The sequence below is a fragment of the Desmodus rotundus genome, chromosome 1, assembly GCF_022682495.2.
Source record: "Desmodus rotundus isolate HL8 chromosome 1, HLdesRot8A.1, whole genome shotgun sequence".
Lineage (NCBI taxonomy): Eukaryota > Metazoa > Chordata > Mammalia > Chiroptera > Phyllostomidae > Desmodus > Desmodus rotundus.
The window spans coordinates 99807872-99829929 of NC_071387.1; the positions used below are offsets into that span (position 1 = coordinate 99807872).

The window sequence follows — 22058 nt, forward strand, 5'->3', positions numbered from 1 at the left end:
GGGCTGCCCCGAGGCAAGGATGGAGTAAGGGTCCAGGCCGAGCCTCGTTCCTGGGATAGAGAGGGTCAAACGTGCTGGCTGATTTCAAGCCCAGATCTCCAACTCCACTTTCTTCATTACAATTTATGCAGTCTGGCTGGGTCCCGAACCAGGGGTCTCCTCGCCGGAAGCACGAACGAGAAGCAGGCTGTGCGGCCCCGGGGTGAGGGGAGGAGATCAGGGGCCGCCTGGGCGCCGCGCGCGGGTGCCTGCTAGTCTGCGTGCACACAGGCTGACGACCCGTGGGGGCCCCAGCGGCACCGCGCCCTATGCAAGACCCCGCGCCCAGAGGTGCAACCCGTCCGCACAGACCTTCACTGACAACCCACTGCGCGCAGTGGGTTCCGGTGGCTAGGACCTCATACGCCGAAGTCAGCGGCGAGGCCCAAACACCGAAGAGCCGAGGACAACGCGGGCCGTTTCGGGGTGAAGAAGCCCCAAAGCCTGCCCACGGAGCCCGACCGCGCTCCACCAGTACCCCCGCCCGGGCCCGAGTCGGGGCGGCTTCGCGGGCTCCACCAATTAACCGCCGGCGTTCGAATTCGCGTCTTGGGGCTGCCAATCCGAGACGTCCGAAGCCGGCGAGCGGGGTGGGGGCTGGAACGGAGCCGGGCGGACCGGCGGCGCGCGCCCCCCCGGGCCGGCCAATGGGAACGCCGGGCGCGTTTGAAAACTAGGGCGGGCGGCGGGGCGGGCCTGCGCGTGCGTGGCGCGGTGCGCGCAGGGCAGGCGGGCTACCCGAGCATCTTAGGTTGAGGCGGCGACGGCTGAGGTGGCGGTCCAGGTGGAGATGGGGAGCGGCGGTGGTGAGCGCGGATCACCGGGCGCGGGGGGCGGCGGCGGGCGGGCAGAGGCTGCGCAGGCTGACTCGAGCCTTTCGGTCTGGGATCCGGGCGGCACCTGCCCGGCGCGCGGTTTAAATACCAGGCGGCGCCTAGGTCCGCGTGAAAGCCCCGCGCGGGTCCCGACACCTGTCGAGGACTGTGACCGCAGCTTTGGTTTCGGTGGTAATTGCCGTGGAGGTTAAGCGTTTCCGGGTCTGTCCTACATCAAGGGATGAGGACAGTGTGGTAAAATCCATGTAATCTGTGGGAACTGGTCGCCCCGAGTGTAGATCTGGCTTTCGCCGCGCGTTAACTGCTGATGGGAAGCAGCCCCCTCCTATCGGGACAAAAGGGAGGATCGGTGGAAAACCAGGTAAAGCGTAGGTGAGAGGCTCCTGCAGGGAGTTTCTAGGTCCCCTGCTTAGAATGAGGAAGGAGCTGCTGGAGTTGGAATGACCCCCTATGGGGAGAGAGGATACTGGGCAGAGCGGGGACTGGCATGGCCTCCAAGTTCAGCCTTTGCTTCCCTGAGGAGCCAAGTTTGGACTTGGCCCTCCTAGTTTGGACTTGAACCACCAACCAGATTGTTCACGTCCACAGATCCTTATTGAACATTATGCATTTTAGTTATGTATGCAAATGGAAGCACAGGGATCAGCAAGGGTCCCTGGGCTTCACTGAGAGACCTCATCATCCTTGGCTGCATTTCTCCCTTCCTGGTTGTCATCTGGGCTCTGGGTCAGAAAGTTTCCCACAGGAAGTTTCCCAATGGCTGGGTCAAATAATTATCTGCTGTTCACCATAAATACTTACTGCATCTTTGAATGAATGACGATGTCTTCCGTTACAATACACTCCTTTACTTATTCTTTGTTTCGGACGAGAAATGTGACTGGTTCCTTTTATGGGGCAGGGAACAGTAACTTTTAAATCATCTTCAGATATAACCGTACGTGTCAGTACAGCTCCTTTCCAATACATCACTTAGACTGTTCTGATTCTTTTTCTTCAGTGATCCACTGTAGGTGTGCCAAGTGTTTCTGTTACCCTACCAAGCGAAGAATAAGAAGGAGACCCCGAAACCTGACCATCTTGAGTCTCCCAGAAGATGTGCTCTTCCATATCCTGAAATGGCTTTCTGTGGGGGACATCCTAGCAGTTCGATCTGTGAGTGCGAGATGAAAATGGTATCAGCCCTAGAGTTGGGCGCACCATCAGGGCTCCATGTTCGTAAATGTCAGAACGTCGGCTGCAAAAGTGGGCGGAGAAACAAGGATGATCTTTATTGCTAATAGACGCTCGACGTTGTTCTGATTGTAGGCAAGCTGAACCATAGTGCGCTCACTGTAATGCTTAACAGAGAAACACTCTTATGGCAGTAAAATTTATACTTTTTTAAAAATTTATACTCTTAAGGAACAAGACATTATACCTAAAACTAATATAATACTGTAATTGAAAAATAATTTTTTTTAATTTTTAAAGAAATAAGATAATATGTCTGCAGCCATACTATCCTGAGTAAGCCTGATCTCTTCTGATCTCAGAAGCTAAGCAGGGTCAGGCCTGGTTAGTACTTGGATGGAAGAAATAAGATAATATTAAAAAGAATAAAAGTGTATTCTTGAGGACAAATCCCATGTAATGTTCGGTACTGAAAGGGACTCTGGGAGTGATTTTATAGATATTGGAACATTTTGCAGCCTCATTTTGGGTGACTTAACCCAGGGCACGTAGTAAGTTAGCGGGAAGACAAGAACCCACTTCTCCAGCTCCCCAAACCCTCCTCCGTTGGATTATAATGTCCATGGGTGCTGAGTGTCCGATGGCAGTGGGAACATTAGTGCTTAAATTGCTATCCTGTGGTCAGGGCTCCTGCCCAGGGCAGAGGCTCCAGGTCCTACCTGAGGCTACTATCACATGTGTCAGTGTTTTCCAAAAGCCCCTGTTTACCTCCAGGGTCCAGCTGTGCTCCCACTAGCAAGACTGCAAGCAGAGCAGCACAAAACAGATTTCTGTCCTAGCTGCTCCTGTTAGACTTGGTTTCCCTGATCCCTGCAGGTATATACTCTCACAGAGGTATTATCCTCCTTATCAGTCTAGGTGCTTTATTCCCCCTTCCAGAACCACTGTCTCCACCTTTAGAGCCACAGAGAAACTTGTTTCTGGGCTCTTTTTTCTATTCAAAGCAACTGTTTTGAGACACACAGACTTGGGACCTTTGCCACTGGGGTGGATAAGGGGAGAGGAGACCCTACATCTGTATACATTTTGTCTTCAAGAGCTTCTGAGGCATGGCTTCTGGGAGGTCCCTTAATAATCCCCTCACCCACCCCATTTCCGTTATTCTGCAGGTGCACTCCCACCTAAAGTACCTGGTAGACAACCACGCCAGTGTGTGGGCATGTGCCAGCTTTCAAGAGCTGTGGCCTTCTCCAAGGAACCTGAAGCTCTTTGAAAGGTATCTCTTCCCCCTGAGAACAGCTTGGTTTCCTCCCATTTGGGGGCATTCCTGATATTCCAGCCTATGTCCCAGGGCCTGACCAGGCAATGACTTTCTTCTTGCTGTAGCCCCTGCCAATGCCTTATCTTCCCCAAAGAAGCAACCGAAGGTTGTCAGCCTCACCTATGAGTCACCTGACTTCCAGCACAGTCCTCAGTCATCCACACCACCAGCACAGGCCTGGCTCTCATTAGTCACAGTGGTGCTTCCGAATAGTCCTTGGGCTGTGACCCATCCCTTGTGACTCAAACCCAGGTCACCTGTGTGGAAACTTTACTCAGCCCTCTTTTCTTTGATTCAGAACTGTGTGATTTAGCCCTGACTGCTGTGGCTTAGTGGGTTGGGCATCGTCCTGCAAACCGAACGGTCCCCAGTTCCATTCCCAGTCAGGGCACATGCCTGGGTTGCGGACCAGGTCTGTGGTTGGGGGCATGAGAGGGGCAACCAGTCGATGTTTGTTTCTCTTACACATCGATGTTTCTCTCCCTCTCTTTCTCTCTCACTTCCCCTCTCTCTAAAAATAAAATCTTTTTTAAAAAATGTGATTTAAATCCTATTGCAATTTATTCAGTGGCTGATCCCACCCCCTGCCAGGGTTGAGACCCAGAGGGAGGGCCAAAGTCAACATGAACCCTGTGGCCAGTGAACCCCGGTGCGCCAACGACTGGACCCACTGTCCAAGCGTGCCAGTGGTTTCAGGCCGGCCACCCGAGATGTAATCCACGGACTACACAATTTACCCTTTTAAAATGTGCCACTTGATGGTTTTTAATATATTCACAGAGTTACACAACCATCAACACTATTTAGAACATTCTCATTACTCCAAAATGAACCCCCTGTCCCAATTAGCAGTCACTCCCTATTTTACCTGCATTCCCCCAAATCCTAGGCATCCGCTAATCTGCCTCCTGTCTCTGGATATGCTCATTGTGAACATCTTATATAAGGACTCATACAACATGTGGCCTTCTGTGACTGACTTCTTTCACTTAGCCTGTTTTTAAGGTTCCTCCATGTTCTAGCGTGTCATGGGTAAATGATAGATTACTGCATTACCCCACAAATTTTCTATTCAGAAAATGAGTATTCTAGCTTCAGTAGCTATGATGGAACATAACCTTTATGGAATAAAATCACGTGGTATTTTATGTTCTTAATGTTCTAGGGCTGCCGAAAAGGGAAATTTTGAAGCTGCTGTGAAGCTGGGCATCGCCTACCTCTACAATGAAGGCTGTAAGTCCTTGCAGGGCTGGGGCTGGCGTCACCCCACTTGGCAGTGATGTTTTAGAACAACAATGAGCCCTTCTCAGTGTGTGTAATGTAGTCGCTCTTCTTGCTATGTCTGGTGGTCTGCCTTACTGTCTCCTCTAGGAAGCTTGTGCCAAGAGGTGCCCTGCTGAGGGACCCATTGAGGAACTTTGATTTCGTAGGTTGGGACGGTCACTTCTTATTTTAATAAATCCTTTCATTTCAGTCAGGAAAGGATGACTGAGCAGAGACTCAGAATCGGGGCTACAGCCGGCCTCCCCCCGGCTGCCCACCCTCTGTCAGGTTCACACCGCAATCCACACGCAGACTCTGGCTCTCCCCCTCGGCCGCAGTTCCTCCGTGGAACTCGGGGCAGCGGTCAAAGCGCGCCTAATTGCATAGGGCATCAATAATGCGGGTAGCCAAGGTCCCAAGCAGGAAGCGGGTACGAGCAGGCCAAAGGCAGCATGGTGCCTGAATTTCTTCACCCCTAAGGTCAGGTGCTCCTTGAAAGAATCTTGTGCAGCTTTCTCCCACTTCCTGCCTGTTTGCACATCAAGGAACTAGCCTGGGGTCCATCCTGTCCTGGTTCCCAAAACACATGAAGACTTGGGTAGAGCAGCCATTTTTCTGCTTCTAAACGATCTGGCATCTTGTTGAAAGGTAGCCCCTTACTGGGTTGGTTGACAAGACTGTTGTGACTAGTAGCGACAATCAGCATTGTTCCTCCAGGCTCAGGAGAATGGCAGTCCTGCCCCAACCGTCTGGTCAGATAGCAGCTCCCAGGCGTACTTCCCATACCCTCACCCATCTGATGTATGCAGCCCAGTGGTTTTTAGTCTAGTCACAGATGTGTAGCCATCGCCACTGTCTAATTTTGGAAACTCTCATTACCCCCAAAAGAAACTCGTCCACGGGGAGGGGTGGGGGATGTTGCCAGCAGTTCTCGGCGGGAGGGAGGGTGGGCATATGACATCTCCACATGGAGCACCTTCCCAGCCTTCAAAATCCAGGCTGCTGGGAAGACCCAGGCAGGGGCACATGATTCACAAAGTAGGGGAAGAAAAGGGGGAAGCCCCTCATCCTGGGGGCTCTTTTCTCCTAAAATACCAGCAGCTTTGCACTACCACAGGCTTAAAGTTCTAGACTTTCACGAAAGGCCAGGAAGAACTTTGCACATTTATCCTTGAGACACCCCTGAGTTACATTCTATCTGCCTCTACAGTGTCTGTGTCTGATGAGGCCCGTGCAGAAGTGAATGGCCTGAAAGCCTCTCGTTACTTCAGTCTTGCTGAGCGACTAAATGTCAATGCCACGCCTTTCATCTGGCTCTTTATCCGCCCTCCATGGTCAGTGTCTGGGAGTTGCTGCAAAGCTGTGGTTCACGAGAGCCTCAAGGCGGAGTGCCAGCTACAAAGAGTGAGTGCTAGCAAGGGGCGCGTGTAGGGCAGGCTGTGCTGGGCAATTCAAGCCCCACAGGGTCCTGAGAGGTGAGAAAACCTTGAGAAGAGACACTGTGGACCATAAAACGTCAGGGACCTGAAGGAAGTGGGGGTGCAGAAGATCAAGAGCATAGGTGTGGGAGTGTTTGGAAATGACCCAGCAGGACAGGAGGCCTCGGAGCTGGGGGTCAGGGGAATCTGATGAAGGGTTGGACTGCAGACACACTGATAGCTGGCAAGGAAAGACGGAGGCTCCATGAAACAGTCAATCCTCTGCAAACAGGGACAGTTGGGGGCCATGGGACCCACAGAATGGGAGGGGCGGCCCCCCAATGTTCTCACCTCCATCAGCACTCACCCTGATGACCACACTTCTTTCTCCTCCTTTTCCTAGACTCACAGAGCCTCCATACTGCACTGCCTGGGGAGAGTGCTGAGTCTCTTTGAGGTGAGTTTTATCCATCCCACTATAGCAGCTTCACATTTCCATGCTGCTCACCTTTCTGGCAGCCATAAACACCAAGGATGAGAAAGTAAGTGAAAAGCAGCAAAAGGGAGTGTCCAGGGTTCAAAGCCAGAGTGAGTCCCGCCTGTGAGAGGCCGTGTGGAGCCAGGCAGAACATCCAAGTATACACAGGACCAGGGGCTTGTTTCGTGGTTACTGGTGACTCTCTCCCACTCGTCATTCATACCTCTGCACTCTTGAGAAAGCTTCGATGAGTCTTGTGATTAAAGAACCCCCTCTGCAGAAAACTCAGGGAAGGTGGTGGCTTCTGGTGACAGGTGTACGTTGACAGTAGCAGGGAGGAATACTGAGCATTAGGGAGGAGGTGGAGGAGCCCCGAAGTCACCATCTGGGCAGTTCAGTGTGGATGGCTGGCCCTTTGGGTGGCCTCGGGCCAAGCCAAATGCCAACCTGGTCAAGGAGAAAGCAGAGTCTGTGGGGGCAGAACTCGTGAATGAATTCACTTGCCATGTTGGTTGTCAAAGTGTCTCTTTAAAGATGTCGTTTCTGTTCCGATTTAGTGAACTCATTTTTATTAAAGAGCAATGCATGCAGTCACTTAGAGGTGTGGAAAGAAATGAAGATGGTTAGTAGAATCGTTTAGCAGAAAGAGAATAAGAAAAGAATAAACTGCTTGGACTCATTCCAGGATGAAGAGAAAAAGAAGCAGGCCCGTGACCTCTTTGAAGAGTCTGCTAATCAGGGATGTTTGACCAGCTCATACCTCCTCTGGGAAAGTGACAGACTGACAGACGTGAGTAGACCAGGGTCTGGGGAGAGGAGGAATTATGTTGACCAAAGGCATAGTCTCCAAACTGACCCTTGGATGAGGTTGTCACACAGGAAGGATCCTCATACAGCTCCTGGACCCCTGGGAACTGCTGCACAGCAGGCCATTCTCAGCACTGTCCCCAAATGACCACCATCATTTGGAGGATAAAGGAGTGGGAAGAAAGTGCAGCTGGGAGCCCTCTGGGGGTGTTGGAGGACATTTAAGGACCCTATAAGTTCTCAGTTTTTCCAGAGGCACAACCATATAAAGTCATGGTGACTTTCTCCCATTGACAGATGTCTGATCCCGGGCGATGCCTCCACAACTTCCGGAAACTCAGGGACTATGCTGCCAAAGGCTGCTGGGAAGCCCAGGTGAGGTGGGAGCTGGCATTACACTTCCCAGGCTCTCACTCAGGAAGCAGTAAGATTGGCCCAGGACTGAGCTGGGTCTTATAGGAATTTAGCTCCAGGGTATGCTGGAGGAGAGCCTGGCAGTGCTTCCTTCATCTCTGCCCATTACCACCCTAGCATTTCGAAGCCCATTGCCCTTAAGCCAGCCTCTTATTTTCTAAATGCTTGTGGACTGCATCTGCTATCAAAATTCATGCTGGCCCCTAAAGTTGTCCTGCTGGGTAAAGCCGACCTCAGCAACAGAACTGAAGACTCCTTAGAGCAGGTGGGCATGTGGAATGCTGTCCTGTTCTCATTATCTGACCTGCTCACCAGGCCAGCTAGGGTGAGAACCAAAACCTCAGGGCTTTGTAGTCGGTGTTCCTTAAGTACTCCCCTGTAGCTGTAAAGTCGTGGTTTCAAGACAAAGCCAAGAAGGTAGAAGCTCAATCAATCTTAAAAGCTAGGAAAGAAATCACAAAGCAGTAGACATGTCACAAAACACTGTCATGTTTATGTCCAAAAAGGCAGTCAGCGTATTTACAAGACATACGACAATCAACAATGTGGTTCTAGTTAAAGCTCAAACTCATCAGTAAGAATAGTAAGCCCTGGCTGGTGTGGCTCAGTGCATTGAGTGCCGGCCTGCAAACCAAAGGGTCGCTGGTTAGATTCCCAGTCAGGGCACAGGCCTGGGTTGCGCGCCTGATCCCCAGTAGGGGGCGTGTGAGAGGCAACCACACATTGATGTTTCTCTCCCTCTCTCCTTTCCCCTCTCTAAAAATAAATAAATAAAATCTTTAAACAAGTAAGAATAAGAATAGTAAGACCCTGATAAAGTCCACAGGGCCTCAGTGCCCTCAGAGAAAAGAGGAAAGAGACACACTAGCCGAAACACAGCAGCAGCACCCCAGTCACTGCTGGCCAGAAGGGCATGTGTTTCAATGAGACCACAGTTGATCACATTAGCAAATATGTATGTGCAGGCCTATGTATATATATTCTCGTGTGTTTTTGGCTAGATGGCTAATAACTTCAGGAAATACACATTTTTAAACAATAGCTGTTTTTACTGGCAAAAATATAATAAAATAGTGTTCCTATGAGTCGGTGTAAACATTGGGGCCTGCCTTTCAGAAAGCACTTGGGCACAAGTAGCAAATGCTTAGCAGAGCCATTCCTGTGGACTGACCACATGAGCAGAAAGGCACAGGGACCAAAAAGGCTGCGCAAAGATGTTCCACGAAATAATAAAATACATCAAAAATAGCTGAAAAGGAAGAACAGATGAAACATGCTTATAGATATTTCATTTCCTAAGGAACCACAGCATCGTTAGGTGAGCAAAGAATAGATTAGATGTGTATATACCGTGGTCACAAATGCATATACACACAGTTACAGATACATAGAAAAATCTAAAAGGAAACGCATAGAAGTGGTTAATGGGAACCATTTCAGAGCATCGTGGGTGCTGGGCGGCTCCTGTGCAAAGCTCCGTTAATCCTCACATCTATCTGCCACAGTAGGTGCTGGATGCCACTTAATGAAAAGGGAAACTGAGTCATAAAACAGTTCCCCCAGTTTGCCAGTGGCCACATAACAAACCCAGATTTTAAAAGCAGGTCATCTGAGCCTCCTCCTTGCCACTTTGTTATTGAGCTTCCCACTGGAGCATCAAGCTTTCACAATTGGGAGTTGTCCCTCAAAGTAACCAGGATGTGCAAACCACACCCCCACAATTGGGAGTTGAACAGAAACAAACTTAATTTTTTAAAAAGTTGCCAAAAGACTTATTGGCTGAGGAGCTATACCAGCGTAGGAAGGGGACTGACATTCCATCATATACCTTTTATCCTCTTTTAAATTCTTTACCATGTAATGTATTATTTCAAAAAGAATAATTAAGACCTTAGCTATGGTGTATCCAGAAAGTTTAGAAGGCATAAGGAGGATATACATGTGTCTTCTCCCTGAACAGACCTTCACATTCCGAAATGGAAAACCTCAAAAGCCACTGCTTTGTGCTCATTCTGCACGTCTTGCCTTCGCAGCTGTCTTTAGCCAAAGCCTGTGCCAATGGAAACCAGCTTGGACTAGAAGCAAAAGCATCCAGTGAGATAGTCTGCCAGCTGTTTCAGGGCTCCCATGCTGTTAATAAGCAGGAGGTTTTTTCTGTGCAGAAGGGACTCAACGACACAATGAGGTGAGTGGTTCAAGCCAGAGCTTCTGATTGGAAGGCAGAGCGACCACTGGTCTCTGGGGCAAAGGGAACTGTCACTTCTGTTTCACCTAAGCCACCTGCCACAGAGCACTCTGTGTTGTCAGCACCACTAGGATCCCGCCATTTGTGTGTGTGTGTGTGTGTGTGTGTTTTCTAAACCCTGCCTAAGTCATCCAGGCTTTGCAGAGAAAATATCCCTCGTAAAGTGCCTGTTCTGTCCAACTTTCCTTTTTAAGCCTCAGAACAAGTTAAACCATTTCAAACCTCTTTCTAAAATGATGGGATTCATATCCCCAATTTCTGAAGCCAAAAAATCACCTTTTATTTACAAACCGTCATGAACAAGCATCAACTTGGTGTGTGGAACTCCGTGGCCATCGAGCCAGCCTGACCCAGGGAGCTATGCCCGCTGGGACAGCTGCGGCATCCCAGCAGCCTGAAACCCCCGCACCACCTACCTCTTCCTGCAGGTCCATTTTCCTCCAAGGTTTAGAGATAACACACTTGTATGCTCAATCTCCGAACATGTTAGTAAAATGGAAAATGTGAATCATTAAGCTTATGCACGAGATTTCAAATACATTTGCCTTTATAATGGGCAGGCTCTGGCTGTACTCCAGCAGGCAATGCCCAACATAGTAAGTTCAGTAAACATTTATTTTTTGAAGAATCTAGCTTTTCCTGTGGAGGCTTGATCTCACACACACAGGGCAGGATGCATTGTCCTTTGGTCCCACATTAAATGTCACAGAGCTGTTACGCTTTGAATCCTGTGGTGGTGGCGACAGCCCCCTCCCTACTCTTTTCAGCTCTTTCTGTGTTGGAAGAAATATGCTGATAACATTTTGTGCCTCTCTCAGTCTGCCCCTCCCCTTTTTTGACATGATGCTTTGGGGGGGTTGGGTGTAACAGATTTCACCTTTTTTTTCTTTTCAAGAATTAAAATAATTTCATTGAAATATTAATATCATTTCAGCCCTTGAGTTGAGCATCTTCCCATTTTACAAAAAGTTGGCCACCACCAACTTTTTCTCCTTTTACTGAGGCATAATGGATGTGTAACATTATATTAGTTTCAGATTTAACCTTTTTAACGTATATACTTTGGTTGGTCTGTTTTTATAAGTCAGATCATTAAGTTAGTAAGTCTGTTTGTATAGGGGAGCTTCCTCTTCTGTTCCAGTAGTGGCTGGTTTAAATTTCAAACACCTGATGCTCATGCCATCTTTCCTTCTGGGAGAAAATAGAGGCTTGTCTTCCTGCTTCATCCTTTCCCCCTTCCATTCCTCCTCCATTGCTTCCCTCGTCCTTCCAGTCCACCATTCTGACCCCATCTTTCCCTCCTTCCCTCCACATAGAAGAGATGCTTCTGTCTGAGCTGACATTAGGATCCCACCCCCGTCCTGTCTGCAGAAGCCTGCAGTATCACAGTTTTTCCCTCTTCTATTCTCTGCATCCCCTCTGCTTTGTTTAGAAAGGCATTGACCATACTGTGGTATCCTTGCCGTTGCACGTACACTCCCCTGCAATGCCTGTGTCCCTGGCCCCGGCTTTTAGCCCTCGAGGAAGGATCCCATGTGTGTCGGCTCTGTCAGGCCTCGTGTTCTTGGCTCTTTGCCCCAGTGCAAAAGGTTTTGTTAAATGACCCCACAGGTGAGCTACAGAGAGGCCAAAGCTCTCACACCTTTGAGTGTCTTTTCTCTGGTCCTGTGATCTGTCCCCACCCCTACCTTGCCCCTTACCTGTAAGTGCCAGGGCTTTCCAGTGCTTGTGGGGGAGGCAGGGACACAGACATGTGAGCCCACCTGCCTCCCAGATATGGAGTTGGGAGATGTGGGGCTCCCCTACTCCCTTGAATATGGCATCTCAGCCTGGACGGTTCCTGGGTAAACCAGTGGTGCAGATGAGCGATTTACTCCCTTGGGACAGACAGACCATCTGAAATGGGAGATGGGACACTCATGAATGCTCACTCTAGTGTTGAGAGGTGATGCTCTTCCCAAAGGTACATTCTAATCGACTGGCTGGTAGAAGTTGCCACCATGAAGGACTTCACAAGCCTATGCCTTCACCTGACTGTGGAGTGTGTGGACCGGTACCTACGGAGGAGGCTGGTTCCCCGGTATAGGCTCCAGCTTCTGGGCATCGCCTGCATGGTCATCTGCACCCGGTGAGAAGCACCCCCATGGCCGGGCTCATGCCCACAGGCTGGCGCATAACACATGGGCCCTGCCCTAGTTCATAGGCTGAACTGAAATAAACCTTCAATGTCCCACCTTGTTAGATGGGGGTTTTAACTTTAGGGAGTGCTGATCCTTGGTGCGTGGGTGGTCACTCGTCCCAGCACATGGTCATAGGACCCAGAGTGTGGCCTTGCTTGGGCGGGCTCAGACCAGACCCCTCTTGCCCTGGCCCCTGAGGGTGACTCAGCAAAGAGGGTAGGTCATAGTCCTCCAGCCAAGATCACAGAAAGACTGCTTGTTGGCAGTGAGGTTTGCAAGAATGTGCTTCTCAAGTATGTGTCATCAGAGACGTAGTCAGTCTCACCTCCCCCACCCGGCTCCCTGCAGACCCCACTCAACCACACAGATAGCACATCCTCCTCACGCAGCAGCCTGAATCCCTGGCAGCTGACTTTTCAAGCTGTACCATCTTATTTTACCGAAATCTGGCATCCTTTAACAAACACCATTCCGCCCAGTTTTGCCTTTAGCAGAAATATGGATGACAATTTTTACCATACATTTTGCATTTTCCAGTTTTCCTAAATCCAATAGTCTGCCATTTCCCCTGGGCAGTGCTTTCCAGACCAGCTGGCCTTGTCTGCAAGGCTTGGGGGAATGAGAAACAGGCCAATTGTATGCAGTGTTATAAACCACAGAGATTGATTTATTTTGCACAGGAACCCAGAGGCCAAGGGTCCAGGCTCATCATGTCATTGGAATGGATTTTCTGTTTCATGAGGTCACAGAGGAGACCCATTTCTGTCTTACCATCTGCCACCACCCCAGTGACCCCCCAGGTCACCATGTCTACCTTCACAGCAAGCTCAGTCACATGGCCGCTTGGACCTGGAAAGCATGATCTCTGGCTAGTCATGGAAGCGGGGGATTCTGACCATGGGTGGAGGGAGCACGGGCTCAGCATCAGCAGAGAGACTGCCACATGCTGTCTGGCCCCTCGCTATTTCAGGTCTCCTCACCAGAGAGGGCTGCCCAGACAGGGTCCCTGCCTCCTGGATCTAGGTGCCTTAATTATGTCCTTGCCATCAGGGACCAAGTTACTGGACCACAAACTGATTAGCAGTGAGCTGATAATTGCTTTAAAAATTTTTAGAGATTGAGATACCCCCACTTCTGTTCTCAAGGCAGCACTTGCCATGGCTCCCAGCAAGCTATGGGGCTCTCATCGGCCCCACCTGCATCTCATCTTTTCAGCACCTGTGCTCCCCACGCCTCCTCTTTCTTTTAGTCAAACCAACAGCAAACGTGGGCGCTGCAGCGTCCTTAGGACAAAATGGTCTCAGGCTTAGCCCTGGTCTATCCTCACAAGGGGAGGCACCCTTAACAGGACACTGGACCAGCCTGTTCACTGAGAGTTGGCTCTGGTGGAGAGTAGAGAACAGGGTGACCACCTGCCTAAGGGCCAATGAAAATCCCAGTGGCCAGACTCTGTGCTGTGTACAAACCTTCAAACCACCTCCAGCTCGGTTCTGCTGGCTCACTGCCTCCTGGATTTAAGCCATTTATACTCACAGTAGAATCTGGCACAAAGCAGGGAGACCCCCTCCCTTAGTCTCTATGAGGATTGACCAATCACAACCTTCATGGGTGCCTTTTGTAGGAACATCCGTGTGCCAGGCAGTCCAGTCACTCCCACTGGTCCACGTCACTAATCTCTCCTCCTTTCCAGCCCTTATGACAGGGTTATGTGACCTTTTCAGTTCCCTTCTGCAGCCACAGACATCCAGGTTCATTCTCTGACACTCCCCCCACCCTCTGTCACCGAAGCCTAAAGTGATTGCCCTACTGGGGAAATTGGGCTCGATTCTCAGACCTCTTCTCGATATTCCAGGTTCATCAGCAAAGAGATCTTGACCATCCGGGAAGCTGTGTGGCTCACAGACAACACGTACAAGTATGAGGACCTGGTGAGGATGATGGGCGAGATCATTTCCGCCCTGGAAGGCAAGATTCGAGTAAGTGGCTTTTTGCTTATTCTTTGTGAATCAAAGTGGAGGTCACATGAGGGGGCGGCAGGATCCGAGGGCAGCCTCATCGTGTTGAGCTTTCCTTCTCTAAGAAGTCCCCCTGGACCCAGAGGACATCTTGTCACCGAGGGCCCTGGCATCCAGCCTGAACACCAGTCATGCCAGACCCTGTGCTGTGCTGAGTGGGTGGATGAGCTCTCTGTGTGCTGAGACCCCACGTCCACTTCCTGGTTTTATCTAGGTCCCCACTGTGGTTGATTACAAGGACATCCTGCTGACTCTGATCCCTGTGGAGCCAAGAACCCAGCACCTGTGCAGCTTCCTCTGCGAGCTCTCTCTGCTGCATACCAGCCTGGCTGCCTACTCCCCAGCCCACCTGGCCGCGGCCGCCCTGCTGCTGGCAAGGCTGACGCACAGGCAGAGTAAGGAGCCTGTCTTTTCAGGCCAGCCGCTCAGCACGGGCTGAGCCAAGGGCCTGGGCAATTCCTGGAGTCAGGAGATGATGCTCAGATATAAGTGGGGAAGGGGGAGAAAAGAAGCAGGCCCACCTCTCCTGCAGAAGGAAGCACCAGAATAGACTAAAACCATTCTCTGGGGTCAGGGATGGTCCTAGCTTAAGTACTATTTTCCTCACTGATGACAGTGGGAAGGCATGCTTTGTATGTGGGGGTCTTGGCAACCCTGAGCTCCGGGAAATGCCACAAGGCCGTAGGCAGAGAACCACTGGAACCATCAGGGCTGCAGGTGGGAGCAGGTGTCATAATGGCCCCACCATTCCTGCTTTTTTTTTCTCCCCAGCACAGCCGTGGACCACTCGGCTGTGGGACCTCACTGGGTTCTCCTGTGAAGACCTCATACCCTGTGTCTTGAGCCTTCACCAAAAGTGGTGAGTCTATGGAAGGAAATGGATTCTCTCACCCTACTTCTGCCATTGGGGCTGTGTCCTCAAGTATGGGGGAAGGGAGGGAGCTCTCAGAGGGTGGCCATCAGTCCACACAGACCTTTCCTGCAGTGAGTTGTGCATCTCAGTTGACGTTTAAACATTTCAAGGTCATATTGCTTTTTTTCACTCAATTTTAACCTTAAATGTGTGTGCAGTAGCTCTTTCCAACCCAAGCCGAAATCCGCAGGCAGCAGAGCATAACAGAAAAAGCAAGACCATCTCCCTGAGGGTAGGAGTTTCAGTGTAAGACACATGACCTAGCTCAGGAGCTGGCAGACTGGCCGCCATGCACATGCCCAGATGCTGCCCATCTCAGCTCAGCTTGTGCTCTTTCCTCCCGCTCCTCGGCCGGCTCACTCTGGTCCCTACTCCTTCCCTACCACGTGCATGTCGACTAGAGCCCCTGCCCCCAGTGCCCTCCTTCCTCCACCAGGCCATGCTGCCTCAGTGTCCCTTTCCCCTTGCACGAGAGTCTGGGTAATTCCAACTTGCTGCTTATCACTTCCAGGATTCAGAACACCTCTAAACCCAAAGCCCCAGACTCCCCTGCCAGCTTATCCAAGCTGGAACCCCTCTTTTCCTGGGGTCATTCCTCCTCATAGATTGCATTTGGTGCTCTGTGGATGAGGCCCCAGTCATTCCAGCAGAGACCTCGGGCCAGCCTGTTTCTGGTTCTCCATTCCTGCATCCCAGGAGCCTGCATCTGAAGGCCGATATACTTTCTTTGTACACCTAGGAGTCTGAACTCCTCAGTCTCCACTGTCTGCCCATGGTCACCCCCCAAGCCACCTCCTGGGTTACTGCAGAGGAAGCCTCTGAGCACGTTGCCTCTGCTTACACCTTCTGGGATGAGATCAGAAAACTCCAACACAGCCCCAGATCCTTTTTACCAGCCTCTGCTCTGGCCCACTTGCTTCTTCTCCCCACTCGCTGAGGTGCTCCAGCCTTGGGGGGACCCGTCAGCATTTCCCAGCAGTTGATGTAGGATTCTGCCCACCTTGTTTTCTCCTTTGGTGCCCGGCCCTTGAAACTGGTGGACTAGGAGTGCAGGGGACAGGTCAGCATGTGTCTGACCCGTGGCTGTTTATACAAGGAGTGCAAGGAGTCACTACCGGGCTGCCACAAGTTATTACTAGGTCGTCCCCTACCTGCCAGAGTTTCTTTTTTCCAGCCAGATAAATTGGAACCGTTTGTTTACAAACTGAACTTTTTTCTATGTGTACAATTCAACAGGCTCTTGGTATATTCAGAGTTGTGCGGCCATCCCCATAGTCAATTTTAGAGTATTTTCACCACCCTCAAAAGAGAAACCCTGCGCTCCTTACCTATACCACCTCCTATGTTCCCCCCCCCATTCCAGCTCTAGACAAACACTCGTCTATTTTCAGTCGCTAAGGATTTGCCTGTCCTGGACATTTCATAGAAATGGAATCATACAATATGTGGCCTGTTGTGGCTGGCCTCTCCCACCCTCGTTTTCCACTGCAGTAATACTCTGCTACATGCATGGACCACGTTGTGTTTATCATTTGTGCGCTGACGGACATTTGGGTTGCTCCCATCTTCTGGCTATTAATGAATCGTGCTGCTGTGAACATCGCAGACAACTTTCTGTGTTGGCATTTCTCTTGGGGATACAGCTGGGATTGCAATTGCCGGGTCACAGGTGACTCCAGGTTTAACTCTGTTGGGAACTGTTAGACTTTTCCACAGCAGCACCCCATGTTACCTCCCATCAGTGGGCTGATTTTGAAAATATGTTGTCCCCTCTCATTTCAGTGAGGGAAGCTAAAAATGAAGTCTCTTGGAGTGGTGATGCTGATGAAGCCTGTCCCAGAACCCGTCCTGCCCCCTACACTATCCCTCATGTGTCCCTCTGTTTGCAGCTTCCACGATGACGTCCCCAAGGATTACAGACAAGTCTCTCTGACCGCAGTGAAACAGAGGTTTGAGGACAAGCGCTACGAGGAGATCAGCCAGGAAGAGGTGCCACCCTCCTCCCCTGTCTCTTGTTCGGGGTGAGGACAGTTCCCTGTCTGCCCCTTGGAGCTTCTTACCTCCCTCTGATCCCGTCTTTCTCTCAGGTGCTGAGTTACAGCCAGGTGTGTGCAGCTCTAGGAGTGAAACAAGAGAGCCCAGAACCTGCATCTTTCCTCAACTCAGGGGACATTCACTCCTTCCTTAGCTCTCCCTCTGCAAGGAGAACCAAGAGGTTAGTACGCCCGGTGTCTGTAAGGATGTGATGTGGTGTTGGCTCCCACCTGCTGGGCCTGGGTTCCCTCGTGACCCATGCAACTTCTTGAGGGGCTCCGTTATTTTATACAGGGGGCTCCTAAGGCATTACAGGGAGAAGGAACAGATCCCATGAAAACCAAAGCTGAGTTGCATCTAGGCCTGGCCCCCTGGGCCTGAGCTGCACTGCCTGCAACCCTGTCCTCCCTCCAACATGCTGTCTCTCTTGCTCCGACTGGTACCCTATGAGGAAAGATGGGCTTGAGCACAGGTTAGCCCAACTCAGGCTCTGGCCCTGCCATGCACCTGTCACATTACCCTGGGCCCTCTACTCCACGGCTCCACGGTGTTGCTGACACTTCCTGCACTCCAGCTGTACCTGATTAGTGTCCTCAGATCCTCCCTTGCTCACCCTCATCTCCACCCTAATTTCCTGTGTGTATCCCATTTACTTCTGTCTCTCCCATCTCAATGTCCTGGCTGTCCCACCTAGAATAACTTCCCTTCCCCACCTCACCCACCTGAAGAACTCTTACTGATCCTGCAAAGTCCAGATGAGCCAGGGCTCTCACTCTAGGACTCGAAGGGCAGGCACTGGGTGGCTGTGTCACCTCTATCACAGCACACTGGAGCAGGTGGCAGGTGTCAAGGACCTAACGATGCTGCCTGTGACTGGGTTTCTGGCTCCCCCCCTCGTAGGAAGCGGGAGAACAGCCTCCAGGAGGACAGGGGCAGTTTCGTCACCACGCCCACTGCAGAGCTATCCAGCCAGGAGGAGACACTACTGGGCAGCTTCCTAGACTGGAACCTGGACTACTGCTCCGGCTACGAGGGCGACCAGGAGAGCGAGGGCGAAAGGGAGGGCGATGGTGAGTCCCGTGGCCACAAAGCCACCCAGGGGCTACGCCAAAGGGGGCAGCAGGCAGAAGGATAGTTCTCATAGAGGACCCCTGGCATTACCTGCAGGAGAACATGTCCAGATACAGAAGTGAGAGAGCAGAAGCCCTGGGACACCACGGCAGGTGGCAGAGGGGAGAAGGCGAGGATTTAGGCCAAATGTATGTCAGGCTCCAGCCAGGCCTGGTTGATGGAAGGCCCTCACAAGGGCAGGGGAAGAGGAAGAGACCCTGTCTGGAATTCACAATAAGATCTTTCTAGAAGATTGTGTGAGGTGTCCTCCCACTGCCCTCTGTGCCTCATGCACTCCTCCCAGGGAGACTGCAGGAGACTCTGTCCCCACGTACTCGGGCAGCACAGAAAGCCCCGTTCAAGCAGTTTCTGTCAATTTTCCAATTGCTTGCTTTTGTGTCCATTAAGGTTGTCACTTCCTACTGTCTCCTAAGTCCTATTGGGTGCCACTCCAAGCTTCAAGGAGTCACTTAACCCAAAGGAGATCAGTACCGGGGACTGTCTAGCAAGGTCCAGGATATGTAGCGGTGAGAGCTGGACCCTGGGCCACTGAGGTCCCAACTGGACAGGGATATCCCAATGCTCAGTCTGTGGCCTGATTTCTCCCGTAGTGACAGCTCCCAGCGGCATCCTCGATGTCACTGTGATGTACCTCAACCCAGAACAGCACTGCTGCCAGGAGTCGAGCGATGAGGAGGCCTGCCTGGAGGATGAAGGATATCAGGACCTGCATGCCATGGTGCCGAGCACCCAGACACCTCTGGCCCCAGGGCCCGAGCCCCCTCTCTGCAGCAGAGGAGAACTGGGCAAGGACATTATGACCTCAGGGTACTCCTCCATCAGCAGTGTGAGTCCCACAAACTCGGTGGACAGCAGCCCACCCCAACCTACCTCAGCACTGTCCCCAGGCAGTGACTCAAACATACAGCCTTGCCACCATCATGCCAGGAAGTCGTGTTTACAGTGTCGTCCCCTGAGTTCCCCAGAGAGCAATGTTCCCCAGCAACAGGTGAAAAGGAAAAATCTATCCACCTCTAGCCAGGAAGAGCAGGACATGAACTTGGGCTTCCTGAATGAAGCTGTGTGTCAGTGTTTGCCACAGTGAATCTTTGTGGAAACAGGGCTGCTGCTGCTGCACTAGCAAGGAGTGGGGGCACTGGAGACGGATGATATGTAGACCTCCGGTGGCCTCAACGGGGAACAGAGAGGAGAACTTGGGGCACTGACTATCTTTCACCAGGGGAATCCCATCTGAGCCATCAGAATGTCAAAATCAGAACAAAAACTCATCCTTCTCTTTGGAAACTTTAACCTCAAAGCAACACACCATGTGAAGCCTATTTCTCCGTCCCCTCCTGCGTCTCTCCTACTTTCTTTCTGGGAAAGTTAAGCCCACTGCCTGATAACCAGCCCCACTGAACCCCCATCCTGGGAGCTGACAGCTCTCACAATTGAGAACACATGGTTGAGGTAACCTGGAACAGCTCCCCCACTCCCTGCATCTACCTGGTTTGGGGTTCTGCAGGAGCTGAGAGCTCCAAGCACACTGTCCCCATGTCCACCTCAGCCTGCCTGGGTCATCCACTCCCTCACAGGGCAGAGGGCCCCATGGAGGGGTGGGGGGGTCCTGCCCTGTGCACTGTCAGGGACTGCATGTCTTGGTCATAGGCTCCTTCACTCTCATACTCCCCGCTCATTTTAGACGTCTGTCCCTCCTCCCAGCATGATCTGCCTGTGTCCCCGACAGACAGCGTCTGTATGGACATCTCTTTTTGTGCTGGATTTCTGGTCCATTTCTTTTCCTGTATTTCTATCCTTCATTCTTCTAAGATGAAAACAAGAAAATTTTTAAATAGAAGTCATTAAAATTTAAAAAATAAGAGATTCTTAACATTATTTAGAATCAACTAAAAAGAATCTAATTCAAACCCCTCAGTGCTATCCTGACACTATGCAATTACCCCTCCCCAGAGAGGTTAGCCGGGGGAGTCATTTGTAACACCTCAGGGGACTTGAACCTGCCTGCTGGGTCTGCTGTGAGGTCTGAGAACAACTGCTAGACAGACTGGGACCCCCCCAGGGGGGCCAGAGTCAAACACCTGAGGGATCTGCCCAAGTGGCCCTGACCTCTCCAGTTGGGATGACCACTGACACTCACATGCCACGATAGCTTTCGTTTCCTCTCAAAATGTCCGAACCACTTGGCCAGGAGTGTCCCTCAAATGCTCTTGAACCAGAACTACAAGGATGTGGAGATGCTGATTCAGCAGTGGCTTTTCTGGGTGCCTGTGTATGTGTGTGTATGTGCGTGTCTGTCTCCAGGGAGCTACCTTTGCTACTGTATGAGAATCCTGACCACACACGTGGTGTGCAGTGTGGGTAAGGGGACCCCCAGTGTTGGGATCGCAGACCTCCTGTTGACTGTGTGCTCCTGGGCGTCTGTGAGCCTCAGTTTCCTCACTTGTAAATGGGGCAATACCTACCTCACAGGGTTGTTGTGAGGATTAAATGCGATGAGGACAGTGGAAGCTGAGTGATGTGCATATCTAAACTGCCTTCTTGTCTCTTCCTAATGCACCCAAGTCACAGTGGGGCACTTGTCCATAGCCCTTTATCAAAATCCCAACTCTGGGTGACCCCAGTTCTCTGCCTTCTCCCAGCCTACACCTGTAGGAGAAAACCACTCCAGTGGAACACAACACTGTGATCACAGTGTGGGGTCTCCCTGCATCTCCCGAAGTTCTAACGGTCACCTTGACACCTCCTGACTGTGGTGCTGTCTGCCTGCATCTCCTCAGGTTCTAACCATCACCTTGCTGCCCTATGACTGTGTTATGGGGTCTCCTAAGTACCGATAGAAGCATTTTCCCCTCCTCTCCCACCTCACAGAGAATCTCATTTTTGGCAGAAATGGCATTAGCATCCCCTTATTGGGCATGAGAACGGGCCACTGCAGGTGAGTGGCCGCCCTAAGAGCAGCCCCAGGGTTGCCTGAGTCCCAACCTCTCTCCCCCTCTCTGCCCTGCCCCCTCAACTTCCCTCCATGTCCTTCTCCCCTATACTGCAGCGCCTTCCTACTAGAGACTATAAAATGGCCAGCTCTCCGTCTTTAAACAAACCCCCCTCCCAAGATTTGTCCTTTCGGATTCCCCAGAACCTCTTTATTCTTATCTCCAATTACATTGGCCCTTGCTGCCTGCGTTACTCCTCCCACCCAAGGTGCTCCCTTAGTCACTGAAGACCCCATCCCCCATCCCTCCTCCAAGCTCCTAGTACAGCCTCCCATTGCTTCTTTGACACTGGGCTCTGCAGTCCTATCATCCATTCTTCACCTGTCCCTGTCCATGCACACGTGCCCCACCTTGGACCATCCTGCTTCACCCCTCTCCTCCCAGGTGCCTACCCGATGTCTCCTCTGGGTGTCATCACCTTGCCAGTATGTCCAAAAGTGAACACTCCCTCCTTCCTCAACCCCGCTCCCAACACACACTTCATCCACACCTCTAGCGACCGTTTCCAGTAAATACGGACTGTGCCCCTTCACGTGCTTCCCCCTGTGCTACATGGGGTCAGGAAGGCAGGTCGGCCCCACTTCAGAGTGACTTCAACAAGGACAAAGAAGAAGCCAACCGTAAAGCGATCACAGATGCCACCATCTACCCAGGTATCCACACCAGACGCCGGCGCAGCATCGGAGGTCCGTTACCCGAGACCTAGGGTTGTAGCTCAGCGAGGAAGACTGCGTACTGAGCCCGGGAATTGGGGTGGAGGAGACCCTCCTCAGCTCTGGGATCCGGATAGGGTAGCCCAGC

The 22058-nt window shown here is 51.5% G+C and overlaps 1 protein-coding gene and 1 long non-coding RNA gene across 4 annotated transcripts; one reads left to right on the forward strand and one right to left on the reverse strand.

Annotated features, from left to right (window-relative positions):
* Positions 1-726: 726 nt before the first annotated feature.
* Positions 727-21252, forward strand: CCNF (cyclin F). Of its 2 annotated transcripts, XM_053928295.1 has the most exons (18): positions 727-845; positions 1876-2030; positions 3218-3324; positions 4535-4602; positions 5843-6036; positions 6454-6507; positions 7214-7318; positions 7633-7710; positions 9783-9934; positions 11958-12122; positions 14027-14150; positions 14404-14584; positions 14961-15048; positions 16992-17091; positions 17190-17317; positions 18037-18206; positions 18655-18773; positions 18858-18991. In XM_053928295.1, exons 1-17 carry the CDS (start codon positions 830-832, stop codon positions 18750-18752), a joined length of 1983 nt encoding a protein of 660 aa, XP_053784270.1. In that variant the 5' UTR covers positions 727-829; the 3' UTR covers positions 18753-18773; positions 18858-18991. The 2 variants fall into 2 exon arrangements, with proteins under 2 accessions (XP_053784270.1, XP_053784266.1); XM_053928291.2 differs by lacking the exon at positions 18655-18773 and having other exon boundaries at positions 18858-21252.
* LOC128781359 (uncharacterized) lies at positions 7626-22029 on the reverse strand. Of its 2 annotated transcripts, XR_008427321.1 has the most exons (5): positions 21877-22029; positions 17163-17298; positions 14009-14132; positions 11695-11890; positions 7626-8191 (listed from the first exon to the last, which is right to left on the reverse strand). It is a non-coding gene; the product is annotated as an uncharacterized lncRNA (long non-coding RNA). The 2 variants fall into 2 exon arrangements; XR_008427322.1 differs by lacking the exon at positions 14009-14132.
* Between the last annotated feature and the right edge of the window lie 29 nt (positions 22030-22058).

Excerpts from the sequence above, each read along its gene's own strand:
- CCNF (XM_053928291.2), top strand. Across the intron at positions 7,711-9,782 it reads AAGGCTGCTGGGAAGCCCAG|CTGTCTTTAGCCAAAGCCTG; the intron begins GTGAGGTGGGAG and ends TTGCCTTCGCAG. Across the intron at positions 17,092-17,189 it reads AGGAGATCAGCCAGGAAGAG|GTGCTGAGTTACAGCCAGGT; the intron begins GTGCCACCCTCC and ends TCTTTCTCTCAG.